This window comes from Spermophilus citellus (assembly GCF_964194105.1).
Source record: "Spermophilus citellus genome assembly, chromosome: 12".
Classification (NCBI taxonomy): domain Eukaryota; kingdom Metazoa; phylum Chordata; class Mammalia; order Rodentia; family Sciuridae; genus Spermophilus; species Spermophilus citellus.
In genome coordinates this window covers 6,490,275-6,516,839 of record NC_138198.1, presented here as the reverse complement: position 1 = coordinate 6,516,839, position 26,565 = coordinate 6,490,275, and the positions used below count along the sequence as shown (strand labels likewise).

The following is a 26,565-nucleotide window of genomic DNA, read 5'->3' as shown; positions in this document are numbered from 1 at the left end:
ATTTCCTTTTTGTTTTCTAATTATCAAAACACGTGGACTCTTTATCGAGATGAACATTGTTAATCAAGCTTTGGATTAAGAGGTCTAAAGTAATTGAAACCTGTAGCAAAACAGAAATAGTACACTTCAGTCGAGCACATTTACTTGAGCACCTTTACTTGCCTGTTTTTTTTTTTTAACCCATTTTTGCAAACTCAAAAGACTGAGGATCTGGTACATAAGCACCCTCAATCATTCTATTTATAGGATATTGCGTTACCAAGCCCAAGGTGATATTCAAATTGGAGCAAGGAGAAGAACCGTGGTCTTTAGAGGACAGATTCCTAAGCCAAAAGTACCCAGGTGAGTGAGCACTATCAGAGAACTGGGGTCCTTAAACCTGGAGTGGGATACTAATCCAGCTGTCTGTCACTGTAAAAAATGTCTCAGAAAAATAACTTATAAAGAGACGACTGTAAACAAATAACATAAAGGTTGGCCTAATTTAGATGGAGCGTAAAAGAATGGTTGTTAAGTCAATCAGGATAAAATAATGTAGGTTTCATCTCCTGTTGTTATTCAGATTTGGCTTTAGCAAGTTAAAGTACATTGAATTAAAAGAAGCCCCTTGGGGTGAGGTATTTAGCTCAGTGGCAGACCCTTGCCTAGCACTTGCAAGGCTGTGAGTTTGGTCATGGGCCTTGAAAAAGAAAGGAAGCCCCTCTTGCTTAAAACATGGGTTAAAAAAAGTTTTAAGCATCTGAATGATTATACCAAATAAAATAATATCAGTATTCAAAAAAATCACCAAATAGTGGAGTCCTAAGAAACTAAAACTCATTAGAATTAGGACATCATAATATATGTCATCTGATTAAACAGTAGTACTACTGTAGGAGATATAAATAGCATTGTACTCAAGTGAACCATAAATTTATGGATGCTGAATGCAAAGATTATTCCCATGAAATAATCATAAGAAAATTAAAATGTAATATTATTCTAACTAATTAGAATCACCACAAATATTCTCTGAATATAGTGTGATAAATCTAGAAATTAATAAAATGAATAAACAAAAGTGCTACACAAAAGCTAAAAAAAATTATCTTTATTAATCAATGTATATAAAAGGAAATCCAAAGTTGCATACTTTTGAATAAATGTAGTTGTATATTAGGAACCTTCAACTATAGCTAAATTAGTTAACAGGAGTAAGTTTGTAGTGTCATTAATAAATTAAGCAAAAAGAGTAACAAAAATACACTAATGAAAGTAGAAGAATTTAAAAGTAAAATCATAAATTAATAAACTATAAAACCAGGGAATGGACAATTTCTTAGAATAAAAAACAACAGAATGGGTCAAACTTTAGGTAACCCTAATAAAGATAAAGAGAAGAAATACCTATCTGATAAACTCAAGTGGGGATTATATATGTATAAATTTAATGCCATACCAGACAAGATCCCATCCATAAAGAAGAATGATACAGGAGGGTTTGGTCTACCAGATATCGAGACTTAGGCAAAGCTCTGAGTAGTGGAGTACTTGGGTCAGGAGTTAGATGGTCTAATAAATTCGAGAAACAGGGTGGAAAGCTCAAGCAAACACATGCTTTAAGACAGTTGGTCTCAGGTGGCACTCTAGGACATTGGGGATAGGATCTTGAAATAACTTAAAAGTAACACAGAAAAATGGATCCAAATGACTTAAATAGCTGGTTATCAAAGTAAATTAGAAATATCCTACAAGACTATATACAATAGGTTCATGACTCTTCTTAGGAAAGGATTGAGGAAAAGTAGAGTAAGCATTTTCCTTCCTACTGTACTCCGAGTTCAGATGTATGTATTTATGTGAACACACTTACACACACACACACAAACACACACACACAGAAGTCCTGCAAAGTGGAGAGAAGGATGATGAACTAGGGGCCTTGGCACCTGATGAAATGGAAGACAGTGTCAGCAGATGCCTGTGGGGTGCCTGATCTCCCACCTCTGCCTGGTGTTAATGTGGAGGCTGTCTCCTAACCCAGGGTGCCAGTGGAGATCGGCCAGGAATCTGGATGTCTGTTCCCACTTGGCAGGTAATGATGTTGCCACCTGTTTCTCCTATTGGTATGGTTTCTAAAGTGGCTGGCTAAAACTGAGCATTAATCTTGATAAGGTCCAATTATTAATTTATCTTATGGATCATGGTTTGTTTTTTCTGTCTATAACCTTCAGAACTTAAAAGTAACACAGATTTATTCTTGTTCTCTTTTAGAAATTTTAAAGTTTAACTTTCTACACTTAGATTATGATCCATTGTATATTAACTTTCATAGAAAATATGAGTTGTATGTCACATTTTAAACTTTTAAAATAGGGAGTCCAGTTATTCTAGTTCTACTTATTGAAAAGGCTGTTTTTCCATCAAATTGTGTCTTTGCATTACTTAGAAATAAAAGTGGGCTGGGGATGTAGCTCAGTTGGTAGAGTGCTTGCCTTGCATGCACAAGGCCCTGGTTCAATCCCCACACCATAAGAAAACAACAGAAATATTAGTGAATGCATACTTCTGAGTGTGTTTCTGGAGTCTTTTTTTCTATTTTATTCATCTACATGTCTGTCCTATGCCAGCATTGTATTATCTTGATTACGTATAGAAGACCAGAGAAGCATTCAGTGGTAGAGTGTTTGCCTACCCTGGCTTAGACCCCAAGCACCACACACACACGAAGAAGTTTTTGAAGTCAGGTAGTTTTCTAACTTTCATCTTCTCTATGAATTTAAAATGATCTCCTTTCCTTATTAAAAGAAAAAGAGAGAAAGGAAGACAAGCATGCTGGCATTTCAACTGGAATTGTGTTGAATCTCTATATTTACTTGAAAAGAATTACCAATGTCTCTCCTCATTTATTTAGGATTTCCTTCGTCAGTGTTTTGTAGCTTTCACGTTATCAATATCAAGATTTTAAAAAATATTTTTGATGACATGGTAAATAATATTGTGCTGTAATTTCAAATTCCAACCCATTAATTATTGTTTGTTTATAGGCATAAGCTTGTATACAGGCCTTGTATTTTGGTTTCGCCAAAATGCTTATTAGTTCAAAGAACTTGTTTGTAGATTATTTTGTTTGTGTGGATTTTTTTAAATAGAACTACTCCACATTTTTTTGTTTTTATTCTTGTCATATTTCACTAGCTGATAATTCTAGTACAGTCTTGAGTAAAAGTGGTGAGTATGGATGCCACTCTTATTTTTCCCAATTTTAGAAATCATTCAATCTCTTACTCTCATCCTAATGTTATAGACTTTTTGTTTATTTCCTTTATTTATGTATCATGCTACATATATGTATTATGTAGTTTATTACATATGTGTATATATAGTATGATATTTAAACTGCATATTTTATATATATATATATATATATATATATATATATATATATATATATATTCTGCATTTGTGTGTGTTTAATTATTTAGGTTAGGTTATCTTTCTTCTTAAGTGAATTTAGAAGTTTGTTTTTTTCTAAGGAATTTGCCTATTATTTATGTGAATTGTCTGTGGGCATAGAGTTTGCAGTGGACTGAATATTTGTTCCCTTTCCTCCAATCATATGTTGAAACTCTGATCTGATGTGCTCCATTTAGAGGTGCAACTTTTGGAAGGTAGTTAAGTCATGCAGGTGGAGCTTCCATGAAGAGTTTAGAGTGCTCTTACAGGAAAAGTCCAGGCAACTAGTACCTCTTTGCACCGTGTGAATAAATAACAGGAAGTCAGCAGTCTGGTGCACGAGAGTACTGATAGAACACGACCAGGCTAGCACTCTTTTTGGACTTCCAGCTTCCAGCACTGTGATAAATATTTGTTGTTTAAGTCAGAGAGTTTATGGTGATTCGTAATGTCAACCTGAACTAATATAAGACTTTTTGCTAACCTTCCTTTATGATATCTTCAGTGTCTGTTGTGTCAGTAAGCACACCCCCCTCTTGTTTTTCTGATGTTGATAATTTGTATCTTTTGATTTTCCTATTAATTTTAATCAAAACTTTAAAATCTTTTCAAAGAACTAAGTTTGGTTTGATTAACCTTCTGTGTTGTTTTCTGTTTTCAATTGCAATATCTTCTCTAATCTTTGCTATTTTCTTCCTTCTTTGTTCTTTGGATTTAATTTCCTCTTTTTATTTAGTTTCTTAGAGGAGATGCTTAGGTAACTGACTGTAGATCTTTCTTTTCTAATGTGAAACATTTTAAGCCATGAGTTTACTCCTGAGCACTGCTTTAGCTGCAGCCCACAAATTCCTATGTTTTGTTTGTGTTTCTATTCACTTCAGAATATGTTTTCTGTAAGATTCCACTTTCACTCCTGAGTTATTCAAAAGTACCTAGTTTACAAATATTTTTATTTCTCTGTATACCTTTGTTTACTGATTCCTAGTATAATTTCTCTGGAGGTTGAAATCATCCTTGGTATAATTTCTGTTCTTTTATATTTGTGAAGGTTTGTCTTTTATCCTAGGATGTTTCATGTCATTTGAGAACAATGTGAATCCAGCTGTTATTGAACGTATTGTGTCATCAGGTCTTGAAGGTGTGGTTATCTAAGTGCAACCTCATCTTCCTACCTGTGGGGTCACGCCTACCATGTACTTCTTCCTATTGTTTCTGTGCTTTAAGTTTTCTTTGTTCTTTCTTTCCTCTATCTTTTGTGAATTGCCACTGGTGCCCTAAAACAAAATATTTGTTGTTCTTGAGATTCTTTGTTTTATAAATTAGTAAGAATATGGCTGCAGGTGGGGTTTGTCAGTGGCTGCTATCACCATCTCCCAGCATATTCCCAAAATGGAACTTTCTTTGTATCCTTCATCATCTTTCCTGTGAACTCGTCATGTGGCTCATGAAGGGAAATACAAAACTGCCTGTCTTCTGTATCTCTGGCCCTGGAAGATTCGCTTCCTGCTCAGCCTCTGTGGAACGGTAGGAGTGTTTCAGTTTTGTTTGGCTTGAGTAGGTGGAGTTTGTCAAAAAAAGTTTCTATTTCATTAGACCTTTTGAGACCATTGACTAGAATGAATAGACTTTTCTTAGAGCATATTTTTGTCTGTATCTTTGTTATCTTCATATCATTGGCTTCTTCAGTGTACAGTATAGTACATCTAGGAAGTAGGAAAAAAAGCCTTGGAATTCTCCATTTTGTCATTTTCTTAAGTTCTGAGGTCCACTTTCTTTACATTTTTTGAAGCATTTTCACATGTTGTTACTTTTCTTTTGCTGGATTTTCAGTGTCAGAAGGAAGAACCTTGGAGGAATGGTGCTATTCTGTTTTGGCTCTCACTGAAAGTAATTCGTGCTTTAAAAAAAACCCAACATCCATGGATGAGGGAGGAGAATGGCTGTCTCTGTGTGTGTGAATTGATCTTGGATACATGACCAGAAACAACAGAATAAAATATGTAACAAAAAATGGCTAAAGTTCCTTTACATAAGAAATGTAAGATTTATGTTTCCAATTTTTCTCATTTTAGGTTATTACAAAGTAGACGTCCACATCAAGGGAAATCAAGACAAACAAGGGAAGCCTCTGTGGCAAGTAATATTCATTGGTGATAAAACACTGAGTAAAGAAGGACAGAAAGTTCTAGAAAAACCATTTAATTTGGGCATAGCTTCAGGTTTTTCAGGAAAAATAACCTATAAACATGATTCAAGTCAAATGAATTTTCCAGTTATTTCTGAGTTAATTATTAGTGAAGGAGACTATTCAAGAGAAAAGGCTGATTACATGACTGTATGTGAAAAGTTGCAGCTTGCTATTAAACACAGGGACACTTATACTGGAGAGAAATCTCATGAATATAATAAAAATGTGAAAACTGTTAGTGTTAAGAAAGATCAGCATCGGAGATTTCAAACATTGGAGCAATTGTTTGAATGCAGTGAGTTTGGGAAAATTTTGTATGAAAAAACTATCTGCCTTACAGTTGAGAGTTCTCCAACAGAAGAGCAGTGCTGTCAGGATGATGAGCTTGGGGAAAACTGTGATAGGACAACTCTGTTTAGCCACACGAGAGCTGACCCAAGGGAGAAGTGCTCTGATGTTAGCGACTGTGGGGAATTCTGCTGCGAATCCACCATCGAGGAGTACAGTAAAGTTCACCTGGCTGTAACACACCAGGAATGTGATAAAAATGGTATTAATTTCTGTGGGAAGTTACCCCTAATTCAAGCTCAGAGACAAAGTGCTCTTGAAAGCAATCCATGTGAAGAAAACTTGAGCCAGAGTCCAGCCCACAGAGTACATCAGGAGAAGCCGATTGGAGATAACTTCTGTGAATGTCCTGGATGTACTAATACCTTCTTCCGGAAATTAGGCCTTATCACACATCAGCAAACTCAAGAGAAACCCTGCCAGTCAGGTCTGTACGGGAAACGCAGGGAATCCTTTTACCAGAAAGCACACCCCATTCAGCATCAGAGGACCCTCTCAGGGGAGAACCCTTACAAAGGTGAGGAATGTGGGAAATTCTTTTGTTCACATTCACACTCTAGTCAGCATCCTGGAACTCATATGGCATCCAAACTCTGTGAATGCAATAAATGTGGGAACACTTTCTGTGACAAGTCAAACCTCAGTGAACACCTGAGGCTTCACACAAAGGAGAAACCTTGTGGTAACAACGACTGCAGGAAATGTCACACACCACCCCCCATGGGACAGCAGAGAACAGACACAGAGATGAAGATCTGCCACAGCCGTGAGTATGCGAAAACCTCCATGATGGGACATCTCCAGGAATATCAGAAAGTTCACCCGGGTGGGAAACCCTATGAATGTGCTGACTGTGGGAAAACGTTCTCCAAAACGTCACATCTGACAGCACATCAGAGAACTCACAGGGGCGAAAGACCCTATGAATGCGTAGAATGCGGGAAGACTTTCTCTCACAAGACACATCTCAGTGCACATCAGAGAACTCACACTGGGGAAAAACCCTATGAATGCAGCCAGTGTGGGAAAGCTTTTGCTGACACTTCAACCCTCAGGGCACATCAGAGAATTCACACAGGCGAGAAGCCCTATGCGTGTCATGAGTGTGGGAGATCTTTTGCCCATGTTTCTGTTCTCAGAGCCCATGAGAGAATTCACACAGGGGAGAAGCCCTACGGGTGTAATGAATGTGGCAGATCCTTTACCTATAACTCAGCCTTTAGAGCCCACCAGAGAATTCACACGGGGGAGAAGCCCTATGAGTGTAATGACTGTGAGAAAACCTTTGCCCATAATTCAGCCCTCAGAGTGCATCAGAGGACTCACACAGGGGAGAAACCCTACGAATGCAGTGACTGTGAGAAAACTTTTGCCCACAATTCAGCCCTCAGAGCACATCAGAAAATCCACACAGGGGAGAAACTCTATGAATGTAATGAGTGTGGGAAAACCTTTTCCCAGAAAACACACCTCAGCACACATCAAAGAATTCACACGGGGGAGAAACCCTATGAGTGTAGTGAATGTGGAAAAACTTTCTCCCAGAAATCGTACCTCAGTGGACACGAGAGGACCCACACGGGGGAAAAGCCCTATGGGTGTAACATATGTGGGAAACGTTTTGTCTACAAAGCAGCCCTCATCGTGCACCAGAGGATTCACAGAGGGGAGAAGCCCTATGAGTGCAGTGAATGTGGGAAAACCTTCTCTCAAAGGACACACCTCTGCGCCCACCAGAGAACGCATACGGGGGAGAAGCCCTACGGGTGCAGTCAGTGTGGGAAAACGTTTGCTGATAGTTCAGCCCTCCGAGCGCATCACAGGACTCACACAGGGGAGAAGCCCTACGAGTGTACTGAGTGTGGGAAGGCTTTCTCCAAGACGTCACACCTCAGAGCGCACCTGAGGACGCGCACGGGGGAGAAGCCATATGAGTGTCACCAGTGTGGGAAAAGCTTTTCCGAGAAGTCGTACATTAATGCCCACCAGAGGGTGCACACGGGGGAGAAGCCCTACGAGTGCAGTGAATGTGGGAAGGCTTTTGCCCAGAACTCAACTCTCAGGGTGCACCAGAGGGTTCACACAGGTGTGAGACCCTATGAGTGTGACGAGTGTGGGAAAGCCTTCTCCCAGAAATCGCACCTTGGTGCCCACCAGAGAATTCACACAGGGGAGAAGCCCTACGAGTGCAATGAATGTGGGAAGGCTTTTGCCCAGAATTCAACTCTCAGGGTGCACCAGAGGATTCACACAGGGGACAAACCCTATGAATGTGATGAATGTGGAAAAACTTTTGTCCGTAAGGCAGCTCTTAGGGTCCATCACACCAGGATGCACACCAGAGCAAAAGCCCCAGTGTGGAGTGAGCTTGGAAAGCCCTCAGGGAACTCCTGTCTTACTGCATGATGCACAGTAAGGTATAGCTTGATGAGGTTTCCCTGCTGGTCCAGGTGGGGCTGGCCAGGGAATGTGACACCCAATATCACATTTAAGCCCAGTCCTTAAAAATCACCTTGCATTCTCCCTGGTCCATGGTGAGTGGGGTGGAGACGACTGCCACAGCAAACCTGAGTGCCGCGCTGGGACGTGGCAGACGGGGAAAGGACACGAGAGTGCCTGGGACAGCTCTCCACTTCCAGGTCTTCAGTACTTGACTTTTCTTTCTTTTTTTTTTTTTTTTTAGCAAAGATAAGTGTGTTATGTTGGGCTCTTACAGGTTTGGTCTGTTGTTAAATGCACATCGGTGGGCCTACTCCCTTGTTAGTGTGGAGTGAAACCCTATGAACACATTAAATATCAGAAGACCTATACAAATTCAACTTACTGCATATCAGAGCCATCTCAGGACAGTACTGTCATCAACATTCTAATAACCAGAAGCCTTTATTAAGAGTCAGAGAAATCTCAGGGGGGGAAAAAGCCTTTACCACAAAGAGAACTGCATTAAACATCAAATAACTTGTTAAAATTTTATATTTTGAGTAAATAGCATTTTTCAACAAATATTGAAAGTTTGTCTTCAGATAATTTATTCTGAGGAAATACATGAGTTTCAGAACTGAGGTTAACATCCTTACCTAGAACTGAGACATCAAAACCTGCGTTTTTTTGTGTAATATTAAAAATTTTATAGAAAATATATAAGATAGTATTTACCTTTAGACTAAGTCACTGTAGACTGTCGAGTTTTGAAAGTGTAAGGATAACTTGAATTCTGTGGACAGTACCAATAAATGTTTGAATTGTCTCTGAGCTATGGGAACACCCGTGAGTCGACGTGCAAACTGACGATTCATCAGTGCTGGTGAGTTCTGGTAGGAGCCAGCCACACTTGCTCTGCGCATGGCCACTTCCATTGTCAGAGTGACTGTCTGTTCTTCTCTTGGTTTCCTTAAACTTGGTGCTTTTGGTTTTTGGCCTTCCTGCCAATCTGGCCCTGCATTGCTAAGGCCCTTGACATTCTTGGGCATTTTTCTATGTATTTGTCTATCTCACATTGTGTATGTGTAGGTGGTGGCAGTACTTGTGTTGTTGTTACTCTTTTGAGTGATTTTAAGACAAATATCCTTAGCCCTCTTGTGCACATATAACCTGAGTATCCTCTTAATTTAATTTTTAATCATAATGGCTGCTCACACTGTACACTTCTGTAAATCAGAGCTATTTTGGACCAGCTAGGACAGCACGTTTTGGAATTGCAATGGAAAGGACTACTTCATGCCAGAAGCACAGCACTGGTACTGAGCAGCAGACTCATTTGGGGAAAAATATGTAATGTAATGTAGTCTTGGCCAATAAAAACATTTGGTTAATCTGTGATATTTCGGGCTTATGGTTTGTTTAGCATGAAGAAGAAAGTGGAATCATTTTGAAAACCTGGAAAAATAAAAAAATTCTCTTAACCCTGGGCAAGTTTCTTTTTGTAAGTTTGATCAGGTAGATTGAGCATGAGGACAGTAAGTCAGTTTCTCTTGGAAAAATTTCTCTGGTCCTTATTGCTTGTTTATGTTGGGTAAAGGGATAGTGTGAGGGAAAATGATGGTATATCTTTAACCTTGATTGGAAATAGGTATTTCTTTGATACTGGCTTGTTTTCAGTTAATTTAGTGGCATCACTGCCAAAGACAAGAGGCAGGAATAAAAGCCCACCATTGGATGAGACTTGTGTCATGGTACCATCATTGATGGCATACAACATTAACCCTGGCAGGAGGTGTCAGCAGCTGAGGGAATAGTTTTGTTCTTCCTTAGTCTCTGACACCTGGATGCAACTTGTGCTTATTGAGCAGTGCCAAGAAGGAAATGAGAGCCAAAAAGCATCTCTTTCTACATGTTTGATTTTTCAGAAAAGTACAGACGAAAAGAAAATTGTCCCAGAGCCCTTTTTAAAATACATTTTGGAATAGCTTAGATATACAGAATATCTAGTTATAGCCCAGATATGCTCCTCATCCAGTTTCCCCTGTTAACATCACATATTACTGTGGTATGTTTGTATAATAAAGTCACACTGATACATTTATATTAAGTAAACTTTTTTTCCGCTTTTCACTACTTTTTCCCTAATACCTTTTCTATCCCCTGATCCCTTCCACGATGCCATCCTGTATTTAACTGTTGTGTCTCTAATCTCTACTGCTCTGGGACAATTTCTCTGACCTCTCATATATTTTTGATTACCTTGGCAATTTTTAGGGAGTACTTGCCAGGTATTTTGTAGAATATCCCTCAATTTGGGTCTGAGATTTTCTTGTCATGGTTACACTGGTATCAGCAGGCTTTTGGTAAGAAGCCCACAGAGGTAAATGTCATTCTCAGCAAGACCATATGCTGTCAACATGAAGGGTCACGGTGCTAACCAACCTTGACCACCTGTTTGAGGTAGCGTGTGCCCAGTTTTTCTGTGTAAAGTTAACTTTTCCTTGCACTTAAAAGGCGTTGCTCACACAACAAGCTACTGTGTCTGCAAATGGGAGGTTGTATATATAAGCAGCTGTATCCACTTTACAAATGGATTGTGTGATATGACACTCATTCACTATTTAGAATTCTCTGATGGCCGTGGAAGTGGTGTTGCACAAAGAGCCTAACCTCATAGAAGCCTATTTTTGCCCATTTTGTTCCTTATTATCAGTACATAGCACTGATAAGCTGGCATCTAACCTTTCTCTTCACGGAGAAATGCAGCACTGGGTTAGGACTTCTGGAATCTGAGCATGTAACACCGGAATGTGAAGGATCCCTAGCAGGTCCATCCCCACAGGATAGTGGCCTCTTGGGCTTAGGACTCCACTAGTTGAAAACCTCTGGCAAAGCCTGTTTAGTACAATAAGGGACAGCTAGAAACCATATTAAGAGCTAGAGATGATATGGGTGCCTAAAGAAGGTAAGGATCACCAGGGCTACTTCTCAGTCCCAGACAGTACCCTCATCACTTCCTTAATGCCCCCCACAGGAGCTCCCCAGAGAAGCACATCAACTTCTCTTTCTGCTGCTGCTCTTGGCTCTATCTTTTGACTTGAGTTTACTAACCACAAAAATTCCCCTGCTTTAGCTCTCAGAAAGGATTTGTTGGCAAGCACGGTACTTGCTGCTTGGTATGAATACTTATAAATTGTTAGTCTAATAAATTTTCTGTAAAATAAGACGATATCCCTCTTACAAGTGTCTGATTTCAATTTTGGCAACAATATTAATGCAGATAGCTTAAAAAAATGTAGCACCCAAAATTTAGATAATTGCCTCAAGCTGACCCATTTTATTATCTATAGTTTTGCTTTTTTGGTGTTTATTGGAATATGAACGAATCCTCGCCTTTGTCTTTGCTCCCTGGGATTTATTTTATCTAGATAATTTTACTTAGTATTTTTGCTTTGTGAGAGGAAGACCCTCTTCTTCTATACCTCTTAATCCTTGTGCTCTTTGAGCAATGAAAGAAAGTTTGCATTTGCTGAGCCAATCAACTGAGAGGATTACATAACTCAAATAATAAAGGAGATGTATGTAATATGATCAACTATGATAATTAAAAATCTGTGACCATGGTAGAAGTACGTCAGACATGAAAGAAAGATGGGTATCAGAAACCAAATGCCTGTATAGGGATTTTCAAAATCCAATGAGTTTTATGTACTAATAAAAGCATTTAAAAGAAATATAATAGCACTAGACAGAATGTTAAATTTAGACTATATAGGCATAGGCAAATGATAGTCATGAAATACAAGGACAGAAGAGAAAATGGCCACCCCCCAAAAAAAAAAGTTTGATGACTATGGAAGAATTTAGAGATGTGAAAGAGATACTAGTAAAGCAAGAACACATGGATGCACATTACTGCACACACAGAATGCACATCATTGTTAGACAAAAATGTAGACCAAAGTTTAATATAAACTCTTAGAAAAGCAACATCTCCATGGGAGAGAACTATTCTGATGGGAGTACATGTGAGAAATTGTTGATTTAGCATATGCTCTCAAAACAGGAGGCACATAGATACTATAGAAGATAATAAATCATCAGTATGGGTAGAATATAATTACACCTTTATTAAAATTAACTGGAACAAGGCTTTACTGCTAGGCTACTCTGAAAACCAGAGGTCACTGGGAACCAAAGTGCAGGTGGACCCAAGAGAAATAGAAACCAAGAAGCACACAGAAGGCTATTAACTGAGAAAATAAGGGAAGGAGAAAAGACAACTGAATATGAAAAGTAACAAAATAATATGTGCCTTATGGACAGATAACTCAGGAGAAAGAAATAGGCTGCACATTGAGAAACGGCCACAGGCCCAAAGGTACAGAATGCCATGTTACAAAAGAAGGTGGTGCACTGTCTCACCCCAGTTAATCCAGGGTCAGTTGCTAAAGAAGACTCACAGGACCCAAAATGACGTGCTTACAAATCTACAATCTATTAGGGGAGGAAGGTACAGTACAGCAACACCATTAAAGTATTTGCATCACAGCCAAAAGCTGCCTCAAAGCAAGAGGTCTGAATAGAGTGTAAGCTCCAATTTTCCTTCTGTAAGACATAATTCCACTCTTAGATGAGGAATCAGTGTGAATAGAACACTTCAGAAACCCCACAGATGGATTTTCTGTTGGAGTTTCCTATGCCTTTTTGGATACAAAGGCACATTCTTGCAATATAACCAGCCTTAACCACAGAGGACTTTGAAGGTTTCAATGAGATAAAGATGTAAGTAATCAATCTAACTGTTATCAGTAAACACTAATGATAAGTTGTTAAAATCTTTCCCCAAACCTCTTGGAATCATACTTACAAAGCAGCAGCCCCCCCCCCCAACTCCCCCTACACACACATATTACTCTTTGTAATCCCAGTAACCTGCACTTAATGGTGTGGTATCTTTCTCTACAGAGGTTCTATTCTGTCCTTTGGATTGCAAAATTCCTGTCCATTTATCTTTTCTGATTCTTCTACCTGTTCAAATCTACTGTTGACTCTCAAGTGAATTTTTCATTCTGTATTTTTTCCGCTCCAGAATTTCCAGTTGTTTCTTTTTCTGATTTCTCTGTGTTGATATTCTCATGCAATACTGTCATTTTCCCCTCTATCTCTTTAAGCATGATTACCTCAAGTTTCCTAAGCACGTTTACAATAGCTGCTTTGAAGTCTTTGTCTGCTAAGCCCCCATCTTGGGTATGGGTAGCACTTCATTTTTTTTGTATGTCTTTCTTTTTGTCGTTATTGTTGGAAACTGGATGTTTTTGTCAGTTTAATTTTTTATTTGTTCTTTTTAGGTATACATGACAGTAGAGTGTATTTTGACATATTATACATACATGGAATATAACTTATTCTAATTAGTATCCCATTCTTGTGGTTATATATGATGTGGACTTACATGGTTGTATAATCATACATGAACACAGGAAAGTTATGTCCCATTCATTCCACTGTCTTTCCTATTTCTCTCCCTGCTCCCTTCCCTTCATTGGAAACTGGATATTTTAATGATATAATTTAGCAACTCTGCATACTGACTCCTCCACCCACGGGGGGGGGGGGGGCGGCTAGTTTTTTGTTCCCCTGATCTTAGAGATTATGTTGGTTAAGTCTATTAGCCCCACATTTGTCTCTGATGTCACTCCTTGGAGAGCATAGCTTTCGGCATATGCGAGTCACCCTGGGAAGGCAGTAATTGTAGCCTTAGGCTGTGTCTCTCCCTGATCTCTGTTATGCTTTCTACCTCTGTGGGTTATACCCAGCTACTAGCTTCCGCTGATTTCCTGCTGATTGCTCAACTGTGTTTGACATTGGCTCTGAGCATTAATTGCTCCATTCTGTAATCCTATTAAGTTTGGTGCATTTTTCTTGAGGCCAGTCTATCAAGTTTGTTCTGACTTTAGGAGAGCTCTTCCTAGTTGGCTCTGCTCTTGGTCTTCTTCAATAGACCTGATGGCCTATACTTTAGTGTTTTGCTTTCAGGAACCTACAAGGCTTTTCATAATTGCCTACCAACAAAAATCTCATTTTTTGTAGCAGAAATAGAACCCAAGAATGCTTAGACACTAAGCCACATCTCCAGCACTTTTTATATTTTACCTAGAGACGGGGTTTTGCTAAGTTGCTTAGGGCCTTGCTAAGTTGCTGACACTGGCTTTGAACTTGAAATTCTCCTTCCTCCACCTCCAAGCAGCTGGGATTATAGGTGAGTGCCACCATACCCAGCTGCATTTTTTTAAGAGTCTCTTGGGCTTGAATTTTCCTAAACTCTATTCAAAATAATGTCAAAATTCTTGGAGAAAACATCAGAACTCTCACTTTCTGTGGCCTCTGCTCTGGAGCTGGGGGGTGGAGGCAGTGGCTCACTTTTCTCAAACTGACCTTTCTGCTTTATGTGGAAGGTGTTGGGTAAAAGTCATAGCTTCTGGTCTTCTCCGCTTTGTACTGCCTATGAGCAAACTGGAGCAAGGTCCTAGGATCCTAAGCCTACCAGGTTTGGGGAGAGGCTTTGTCCTTTGAGTTGTGGATAGAGCAGAAGGAAGCCCCTGACCTCTTGGTTACACCTACCTGGACCTTCACTACTTCCATACCAAGGATATAGGATCGAATGCTCTGCTGGTGGTCTGGCCCTCCAAAGGAGATGCCATAGCTCTTAAGTGAAAGCTGAAGGTGACACTCCAAGTGTCAGAAACTTTCCCTGATCTTATTAACATTAGTAGATCGTGAAGAAATCCAAGAAATCTGTTTTCTTTATACACTTAAGACAATTTCTGGAGACTTTATAAAAAAGGTTTTATAAATAGGGTATGGCAATGCACACCTATACTCCCAGCTACTCAGGAGACTGAGGCAGGATGATCTCAAGTTCAAGGCTAACCTGGGCAACTTGGTGAGATTCTGTCTCAAAATAAAAAATAAAAAGGGCTGGGGATGTGGCTCAGTGATAGAGTACCCCTGAGTTCAATCCTCAGTAACAAAAATAAATTAATAAAAAGGGTTTTATAAAGCTATTTTAAACCAGTTACGACTGTTTCATTGAAGAATACTTAAAAATATCTAGATACCAAAATTCAAAATGTCTGATATCCAGTGAAAAATTACCAGGAATCCCAAGAAAGATAAAAATGTGATTCAGGAAGATAAGAGTCAATCACTATTGAAGGCTTATAAATAACACAGATGATAGTATACCAGGGCATTTAAAAATATTATAGGACTTTTTATTTTAGCTCCAGTATGTAAAGACTTTAGGAGTTGTCACTTCTGTCTTTCAATAAGAAAAGCTAGAATATTGAAAATTGAAGTTTAAAAAAATTTTTCCAAAGAACCGAGGTCACAGGCATACTGTCACTTCAAAACCTAGAGGGGTCAGGCACTTACAAAATACACTGCTGAGATCTGCTTGCCTGGAGCAGGGGCTACAAGAGCCATGAGCTGGTAGAGACACTGACTGGTAATCCTGGTGAATCACTGGAGGCTGAGTGTGGCTACTTAGAGCAGGAGAAACTTCTGACTTTCAAGGGCCCCAGTTTGGGGTGACCTTCATACTTTTATATGTTTCACTTCCAGGAACTCCAACAGGTTCCTATGGTGGATATTGAGAAGGATCCCTTAAGAATCTAGTAGGATAGGGGAAGAGGAACCATTATAGAAAAATCAGGTCAGAACTTTAACAAAATACATTGGGAATTCTATAGCCTGGAGGGGTGGAGACTAGGAAAAACTGTGTCCTTGGAGAAGGGTCAGAAATACTTGTAATACTCATGGTGTTGGGAAGTAGGCTCATTACAAGACTGAATTTCACTGGAAGATTGTAGAGCACCCACCTGTCCTAGATAATACTAGTACCCCAACAGGTTCCCATCTAATAATGAAATGAGAAAAGAGTAATAAGGAACAAACTCTGTGGAGGAGTAATTAAGAGAGCCAAAGTCAAGGGGAGACATAAATATGGACACCAGAGGAATTTGCAGGCTTTGGTACTTATAAAGCAAATATTAAACCCAGCTTCACTCCTAGCTGCAAATTCCCACATTACAAGCCTTTTAACCTTAGTTTCTACTACCCAAGACTTATCTGTCTTTCAACAAAATTATAAGGCATACCATATGTGTTAGTCCCCTTCCGATTGGGATAAATATTTAGAAAGACCAACTTAAAAGGAGGAAAGGTTTATCTTGACTCATGGATGTAGAGATTTCAGTCCATGGATAGTTGGCTCCCCCCTCAGACCTGCAGTGAGGCAGAACATCATGATAAGGAGTGCAAGGTGCTGTACAGTGGCTCACCTGGTAGCCAGGAAGCAGAGAGAGGAGGGGGCCGGAGCCCCATGTCCCCTTCAAGGACATGCCCCCACTAACCCAGCTCCCTTCCACGAGGCCCCACTCCCAAAGATTCCTCTTCCCTACAGTGCTGTAGGATGGGAACCAAGCCTTTAACACATGGACCTTTGGGAGCATTACCAGATCCCAACTACAGCTGCAAAAGAAAAGAAGAAAAAAAAAGTCTCAAGAGACTAAGGGATCATCAAAAGCTGACTTAGGTAAGACCAAGATATTGGAATGTCCAGACAGAAAATAACTGATAAGCATTCATACCAAGATACATAAAAATTCATACAATTCAACAACAAAACAACACAAATTATAAAATAGGCAAAGGATTTAAATAGACATACCAATAACCCATAAGAACATTTAGAAAGATATTCCACATCACCAATCATTAGTGAAATGCAAATCAAACTCACTGTGAGATACCACTTCAAACCCTCTAAGACAGCTATGATGAACAGGAAAGAATGTTAAGATCAGCAGAGCAGCTGCTGTGGATGATAGCATGTGGTTTCCCAAAAATTATACATAGAATACCATAATCCTGCAATTCTACCTTTAGGTAAATACCCCAAGAATTACAACTGGAGGCTCTGATGGGTATACACCAATACTCAAAGCAGCATTATTCACAGTATCCAATAATAGGAACAAGTACATGTCCATTAGTGGATGAATGAGTAAACAAAATGTGATGCGCGCGCACGCGCACACACACACACACACACACACACAGGAATATCATTCAACTATAAAAAATTATTTTCATGCTAGGGCTGTCATATTGACATACCAAAGACCAATTGGCTACAATAGAAATTTGTAAATAGACTGAGGCTAGAAGTTCAAACTCGTAAGTATTATCAGGGTTTATCAATGTCTGTCTTCTCCCTCTATCTTACATTGTCTTTCTTCTGTGTCTATGTCCTCATTTACTCTGATAAATACAATGCCTGTCTTTGGTATACAGCCCACTTTATAACTTTATTTTATCTTTTTACCTCTTTAAAGTCTCTTTCTCCAATATATGGTCACATTCTGAGGTGCAGAAGTCAGGACGTAAACTTAAGAATTTGAGGAAACATTCGTGTCCCTAACAATCTAACAAATGCCCCTCCCCAACTCTGAATCCTTAGTTCCTAGATGATTGGTGGCTGTCTTTTCCCTGTCCTCACTTGGTCCTTTTCTGTGTAAGTCTATGTCCTGATATCCTCTTCTTATAGGAACACCTGTCCTGTTGGCTTCAGGCCAGCCCATATGACCTTATTTTACTTTGATCATCTCTTTAATAGCTTTATCTCAAAATAAAGTTGCATTCTGAGGTAGGGGGGAGCAGGACTATATAACACATGAATTTAAAGAGTGTCCAATTCAGCCCACATTATGAATTTAAGTATGTTAAGTGTTGCCTTATGAAATAGGTCAGACATAAGAGGACACATGGTGTAGGATTCCACTTACATGAGCCACACCGAGACAGGAAGTTGGAAAGTGCAAAACACCGAAATCAAGATTTTTCATATCAGAGACTGGACTTTTATCTCTTATTAGCTTGATTTAGTGAGATTCTGTCTCAAAATAGAAAATAAAAAGGGCTCGGGATGTAGCTCAGTGGTAGAACACCCTGGGTTCAACTCTCAGTAGTGAAAAAACAAATTAATACCAATTCTTCAAAACACTTTCAGAAAAATAGAAGAAAACACTTCCCAATTCATTCCATAGGCTAGGATCATCGTCATATGAAAACTATACAAAAGCATCAAAAGGAAACCAGAACAAAATCCCCCTGGAATGTAGACAAAGAAATCTTCAACATCAAACCAGCAAATGGAATACAACAACATGTGAGTAGGGTCACACACCATGACAGATTGGGATTGTGCCACAAAACATGGCGAGACATCTCAAAACCCATTAAGTATCCACCATGTCCATACTTCCACATTTCACTCTGTGTGTTTCTGTGTGTTTTATGGTAAGAACACTTAATGGGGATATGCTTATTACTTTGTTGTGGTGTGGTACCATGGGTCTGTGCCCAAATTTATTAAACCAAAGATATTAAACATACAGTTTTCTGCCTGTCAATCATATCTCAAAAAGCAGTAAATTAGTATGTCATGCCATATGGAAAAAGTCAAGATGTGATAATTATATCAATACAGACAATAGCATTTGATGAAATCCATACTATGATAAAAACTCTAAGTGAACTAAAAATTGAGGAGGAGAATTCCCACAACTTGAGAGAGGACATCTACAGAAACCCTACTATAAACATCATGGTGGGGCAAGAATGTTTTCCCCTAAAGTTTAGGATCCACACAAAATATTCACTTTTACCACTTCAATTCCACATTGTACCAAAGTATTTTGCTAACAAAACCATGCAGAGAAAAATGAAGAAAAGACTTCAGATTGCAGAGGAAGGAAACAGCAAAATTGTCTTGTAATGCCCAACACGTAATCCTGTGTAATAAAGAAAATCTTGAGGAATCCACTAAATACCTACTCAAAGTAATAATAGACCTCAGTTAAATCACAGGATATAAAATTAAGATAAAAATATGAGTCTTATTTATGTTAGCATTCTAAAAACATATTTAAGAAAACAATACCATTCTAAAAAGCATCAAAGAGAAAAAATAAAGAAATTTAGAAAATAAGCTGTTCTAAATTTACACTGGAAATTACAAAATATAATAATAAAGAAGACAACACAGCTTAAAATGTGTTAATGATTTTAACTGACATTTTGTCATTGCCAAAACATGTACAAATTGCCAATTTGTAAAAATGTGTTTAATCTTAGTCCCAAGAAAAATGCGAGTCAAAACATTGAGATACCACTTCCCAATCAGGAGAGTGACTCTCCTTCAACAGATAAGAACAAATAATTGCTGGTGGGACAAATATGGAAATGTGATACACAGCTAGTACATGGGAGGATAAAATAGTGTGGCCACTCTGAAAATCAATTTGGCTGTTTCTCAAAATGCTTTAAATAGAATTACCATGTGAGCCCAGCAATTCCACTCCCAGTGATGTTCTCAAAAGTTATGAAAACCTGTGTCCACAGGTGGGGTCACTGCTGCACTAGTCATGATCAACAAATGTGAAAACAACCCATGTTAATATGAAAAAGGACGAACAACAGGTAGCATTTCATTTCTTACTGGAATATTATTCAGCAATCAAAATGAGTTAGGTGATTGGACATCATGCAACATCAGGAACGAAACTCAAAAACGCTAGAGAAAGTGACCAGAAGAAGAGACCCCATACTTGATTCCAAAAGCAAATGTGCAGGGACGGTGTAGATCAATGGTAGACGAGGGCTGGAAGGACTGCAAATACCATGAAGTATTTTGTGATTAAGAGAAATGTCCTTAAATTAGCCGATGATGATGATCACATAACACTGCAAATATACTACGAAGTATGGAGTGTACACTTAGAATGTGCTTGAAGAGGCTCAGCAGCTTGGGTCCCGAGCTGGAAATGTCAGAGAGGAGCCTAAAGTCCAACAAATCCAACCCTGGCATCCAGGGCACACCAGCAGCACACCACCACCCCAGGGTACAGCTGCCCAGCTCCATGCTCCCTGCTCCCCCTGCTGGTCCCACAGGGCTGGGTCTGCTGCCTGCTCTGCCCCCTTTCTTCTTCTCCTTTGGCTTGGGCAGAGGGCAGGCATGGCCTGGATCTCCCGAGCTGTGGAATCACTGAGCAGCAGTGGGTAAGGGCCTGGCTAACTTCTGCCAGCTTCTATCTAGGACAGGATCTGGCACAGAGTCTGGGCCTTGGGGTTCAGCAGGACACACTGTGTGGCTTGATGCCCTGGGGGCTGCCAGGTGCACTCTCTCCACTGAAAACCTACATGCCCCAAATTGGAATTAACCCCTTATTTGACACCTTACATAAACAAACAAACAAAAAACTCAAAATGGGTTAAAAACGTGTACATAAGAACTGCAACCACAAAACTCCTAAAAAATACATAAGGGAGAATCCCATGGCATGGGTTTCAACAATGATTTTTTTGAATGTGGCCCCAAAAGCACAGGAAACAAAAACAAACTCATACCCCAATAAACGAACACGTTTCTGCACAGCAAAGGGGAAAAAAAATCAATGAAATGAAAAGGCAAAGCTGGGAACGAGAAAAGTTTTTGCAAACTGTTAGCTGGTAAGGGAGTATTATCCAAAATATTTAAGGAGCACATACTGTTCAATAGAAAAAAAGCAAATTACCTGATTTAAAAATGGGCAAAAGGGCTGGAGACATAGTTTAGTGGTGGAGCAATTACCTAGCAGCTTATGGCTCTGGGTTCCATCCCTAGAACATTAAAAAAAAAAAAAAGGCAAGGACCCATGCAGATATTATTACCAGTGGCCAAGCTGTAGAGGAAAAGATGCTGAATATTTTTAATTATTAAGGAAATGCAAATCAAGGCCATGATGATCTGCCACCTCATACATGTTGGGATGTCTGTTATCACAGGTCCCTAGTGAAGTCTGGTGGGAAATGTTGTTTGGAGCCTGGAAGTGTGCTCACAGGTTGAAGGGCACCTAAAGCCTATTGAAATTCTTAAGCCCGGCCCATCCCTGCAAGCAGCCAATAAGACTAGTTCCTCTCTTTGTTCCAGCCAGCCAGATTGACACTTTCTTGTGGGAACTGTGTCTCCCTTCCCGAGTGGAGAGTCCAGTAAAGGCTTTGACTGTACATTTGTGCTCATGTGCCTCAGTTTTGTTTCAGTCTTCATCCAGAGTGTCCAATGCCTGGCATCAACCCCACGCACAGAAGCAGGACACCTTCCTGCTCTTTCACTCATAGGCCAACAGAAGTCAAAAGGCTCCTGACCAGGTGGGCTCATCATCACCTGATTCTTTGAAAACACAAAGTGGCTCCCTATGTCCAGAGGGGATACATCTGGAACCTTTGGGACAGTTAATGGCTAGTGGAGCCATGCTTTCTCCCTGCCAGGCCTGAGACTCTTGTCCCCACCTATAGAGGCCAAGGTGGCCAGGAAGTTACTATAAGAGGACACCTGAAAAACCAGCTCCCCTTTCCAGGAAAGCATACTTCATCCTGACTCTTGTCTTCTAGTAGGGGAGAGTGCAGACCTATAGTCACCGACTCCCAGTGATATATATACTCACAGAGGTTGAGGGCAAGACTCAGCAGGGATGGGATGTTGAAGGATGATGGGGAAGCAGGGAACAGGGAAAGGAAAACCAGGAAAGGAACAGGATGAGGAAAACCAGCTTCAGCCCCTCAGACACAGGCTGAGCTGCCCTTCCTGCCCTGTTACCCTGTGCTCCTTTTTACTTCTTTGTTCTGGGATTCTGGTGGGTGCTCTGGATGCTGCTATTTGGGAGAGCAGACCCCAGTCTGCAAGAAGAAAGGAACAGGGCCTGGGAAGACAAAACGGCAGGCGTGGGCCTGAGCAGCCCATTCACAGGCTCTATGCAAATTAGGTCTTCTGGAAAGCTTGTTCTGATTGGATGAGAAGGAAACTTGTAGGCTGGCCCTGATTGTAAAGTTTCCTAGGCACCAACCAACCAACCAGAAACAAAAGGCAAAGCGCACTTCTACCAAAAGTGCCTTTAATAGATTTCTACTGGAAGCACATACATCCTTATAAGTAAATTCTGGTGGATTTTCAATTTTTTTCCTAAACCATGATTCAGCACAATGCATATAAATGCAAGAAGGCTGAAAAATACCCAATATTGAAGCCCAGTCAGGCTTAGGAGATGCTATGAACTCAAAAGATTACTCTAAGTCATTTTGTTTTATGGTGGCCTATTTTCTCCTATCCATCAGTATCTCCCCCCCCCTTCCATTCTCCGTGTCTCCCCACTCCCTCTCCTCTCTCTCCCTTCTTTCTTTGGTACACTAAGACGTGCTTCATGGCCACAGATTGAACAGAACATGGGGTGCTGGTGGGATCAATCAGCACCTCCCCCTGTCTATGGGTTCTGTGGGTAGAGAAGACACCCCTCCCCCAGGACAGCATTGTTCGGAGCAACAAACACACTGCAAATACTTAAACTTGGTTTTATTCACGTTCTGTAACCAAAGATATAGTCACCTATTGACATTCTGGGGCTCCAGGTTAAATATTAGACTTAAAATATGGGGGTATTTCAAGAAAAGTCTTTGAAAGTTGTTGGATCCTAAAGTTTTTGCACATAGAAAAATCTGGAAACGGGCTAGGATTGCGGCTCATTGGTAGAGTGCCTGCCTTGCATGTGTGAGGCCCTGGGATGGATTATCAGCACCACATAAAAATAAATAAATAAATAAAATAAAGGTATTGTGTCCATCTACAACTAAAATCTGGAAAGTTTTTCTACGATGTGCAAAATTTATGTGTACTTTATTATTTTATTTATTTTAAACATGGTATATTTATTATTTTTCTCTTCCTCAGTTAGAGGCACTACAATTCCCATAAACTTAATGGTGTGCTATCTTATATTTACTTTGAAGTGCCACCAGAATAATCAGAGTTCACATTTGAGAATGAGCTGCAAAATATTGGGAATTGCAGGCGGCTTGTGGTGATAGCATGTGATGGAATTTATTTAATTATTCCTGCGTCATTAATATTTTATATTTTCATAACATTTAAATTAAGAATTTAAAGAGTTTTATGGAAACCTTTACGCCTGATATTAGTCACGTTGTGCAATGAACGAAAGGCAAACCTCACACGTGATAGTAGTGAATCCAGGATCATGGGGCGTGGCTCCTGCTTGGGAACGAGTGAGGACAGAGCAGCTGTGGAGTTGGTGACAGACCAGCACCTGTGAGAATTTAAACTGGTGATAGAGAAGCATCTGCCAGCACAGACATCGATACCCTCAGCAACAGAGGCAATTCTGTTTCATCCTGAGTGGTGTCTGTCAGGGACATCGTAACCCCAGGAGGGCACCACTGCATGCTCCCCGCAGCCTGTGGGTCAGAGTTTCATAAGGTCACTTGGTCACTTACTCTACTCTGTGGCCTGGGGACCAGGCAGGAGATTCCTGTCCACAAATGCCCTGTACAAACTTCTGTTTTGTTTTGCAAATGGGACCAGACTTTCAAGATGCATCTGTGTCCTGGCCTCTTTCCCCGCCTTTATCATTCACTGAAAGAGACAAGTGATAGGTTTTGTTTTGCAGAGTCTGTGACTTGGGTTTCTGAAAGCCAGAAATAATGCTACTCCTCATTTGCCACATTTATTTTTGGTCTTTATTTTTTATAATTTACAAAACATAATTATACCATGTTGTAATTCCAAGATTTTTTTTCGAGTATTTGCAGAGCTATGTAATCATGATCACAATCTATCTTTAAGATATTTCCATCCCTCAACCCATTGGAATTCTTCCCCTATCCCAGCTCTAGACATTCATTAATCATAATTTTCTGCCTTTACAGACAGTTTCTAAAAATTTCTTAGGAGCAGAATCATAAGTTCCATGTTCTCAGGGCTCTGGTTTCTTTAGTGTTTAGCTCATACATTGTATGTTAAGTTGACCTTATATTTTCAATGGGTCACTGTTTCTCAAATAATAGCTTTTCCAGTTTAAATGGGGAAAGGGCAAGGGTGATGAGGGGCGACATAGTGTGAGGAGGGGGATGAAGGAGGGTGCTGGAGTGACCTGATGGGGGGAGGTGACCTTGTGGGGTCAGGCTGGCCATCACCAGGAGGCCATGCAGGGAGGTAAGCCCATGGGAGTCAGGCCAGCTGGGGGCTGTGGCAGCAGGGGCCTCTGTGTGCCCACAGAGAGCACCCCTCTGCCCTGCTCAGACCAGCTCCCTGGAGTTCTTGGCAGAACCAGCTTGGAGGAACCAGCTTGGCACATACAAAACTAATGCCACAAACACCCTCTCAAGCCTGTCAGCAGAGTGTCTCTTGAGAACACTCCTCCCAGTGAATCCAGGGAGGGCCATCAGATCCCAGCTCACCTGTGGTCCCATGTCACCACCTGTGCCCAGCAGTCCTGGCAAGAGGCCTGTTGGGGACTAGCTTTTCTGATGGACAGACTTGAGACCCCTCCAGGCCCCCACCCCATTAAATAGACCAAGCCACCCCCACTCAGACCTCCTGCCCTCCTCTTCTGGGGCTGAGTCCCCACCTCCAGCAACCACACTCCCAACTGTCCCTTTTCACCTCTGCTTGTGCCAGGGGCCTGTCCTCATGGGTGACAACGGATGTTCCCATGGGCTGAGCTTGCTCCCCTAGGAATGTTCCTCCCATGACCTGTTCCCAGGGGCAGCTCAGCCCATCTCCAGGCCCTTGGGGAGCCAGAGAGGATGACTCGCTCCTGGGTTCTGTGCCTGATGTCAGCCAGCCAGGGTGACAGCAAGGACCTGATGCCAGCCCCCGCGGTGGCTCCCAAACTGAGCTCACTTGTTCTCAGGGGTACTCAGAGCTGGGTCTTCAGAGGGAGGAGGGAAGCTCTGGCCTCCAGAAGGTTGCAGGGAGCAGTGACAAGGACCCCTTGACTCTCCGGTTACCTTCTCACTGCTCCTGTGTGTATTCAAGTTGTCAAGCAGTTCACCCACTTGTCTGTGCAGCTGAGCGCCTGACATTTTTTGCTGGAAAATGAGAAACGATGGAGTTAGTCAAGCTGCCCACTTGATAACGGTTCTTCCAGGTCACGATGAGTCTAACAGGAAGAAGGCCGAGATCCTCTGAGTGAGTGCTGGTGGCCTGTTTTTTGATCACAGGAGACACTGTCCTCAGGCCACAGAACCAATCTGGCTTCAGCATCAAGGTAGGGTCCTGGCATGAAGAGCCCAGTGACCCCCCCAGACACGTGAGCAGTTGTAGGAATGGTAAGTTGGTAAAACAACTCCTGGGACAAAGTTCTGGGTTAGGTCCCACAGAAACCATAGCTCCTCCTGGTGACCACTTGTGGCTCCCAATGACCACTGACTGATCCCATAGCTGGGCCCTGTCTGCCTCACAGACCACACCCCCCGCTGCCCCTCCACACACTGGCCTCCTGGGAAGTGGAGTCAGGCTATTTCCTTTCCTCCAGAGCCCTGATGTGGGGCACTCCTCCCCAGGAAGGCAGTGAGGACAGAGCTTGTGCAAGGCTGGGAGCTCTCGCCCTCTCCAAGCAGCCTGGCCAATCCGCATCTGCTTTCGTCAGCTTTTGCATCACTGTGACCAAAACACCCAACAAGAGCCACTTAGAGAAATTTACTTGGGATCAGGGTTTCAGAGGTCTCAGTCTGCAGCCAGCTGGCTCCACGGCTCTGGGCCTAAGGTGAGGCAGAACATAATGGTGGAGGGGCCGGTGGACCGAGGTTGCTCAGCCTGGGAGACCACTAGGGCTCTCATCAGAAACGCCGAGCAGGCAAACACCTGCCTTGTCCCTATTACACTGGGCAGCTGAGCCCTGCTGGAGAGACGCCATCAGGCAGTGAGTGGTGACGACAGCTCCTCCTGTCCCCAGGACACACCTGTGGCTATAGTTCTAGCATGTGGAGATGAACACTTCCCACTACAGTGGCCATAACACATGACATTTGGCTCTCCACCTCAGTGTCCAGCCTCTGACTCGGCCTCTCTCGTCTGCTCTCTGCCCACAGTGTCGATCCCAGGAAGGATCAGAACCTCTGCAGGACTCTGAAAGACTCATGAGGACTGGCTGAGGACCCTCAAGTGTTCAAAGTGAATTATTGCTTCAGGCCCCACCCCACCTGGCCTGTCCTCCCCCAGGGTCTTCTGTCCTATCCCTGGTCTATTTCATCCATATGCATCTTAGGGTCACCTG

General features: G+C 41.2%; 2 protein-coding genes across 2 annotated transcripts in view; both read left to right on the top strand.

Moving 5' to 3' along the window:
- Positions 1–25,496, top strand: part of LOC308631981 (zinc finger protein 37A-like) — a 31,714-nt gene extending 6,218 nt beyond the window's left edge. The window contains exons 4-5 of the mRNA XM_081263570.1: positions 247–342; positions 25,438–25,496. Of these exons, the coding sequence (XP_081119696.1) occupies positions 247–342; positions 25,438–25,478 (137 nt within the window). The 3' untranslated portion in view covers positions 25,479–25,496. The remainder of the gene's footprint in view (positions 1–246; positions 343–25,437) is intronic.
- Positions 6,681–10,656, top strand: LOC308631970 (uncharacterized protein). The gene has a single exon (XM_081263540.1). It carries the CDS (start codon positions 6,692–6,694, stop codon positions 8,375–8,377), a length of 1,686 nt encoding a protein of 561 aa, XP_081119666.1. The 5' UTR covers positions 6,681–6,691; the 3' UTR covers positions 8,378–10,656.
- Positions 25,497–26,565: the final 1,069 nt, after the last annotated feature.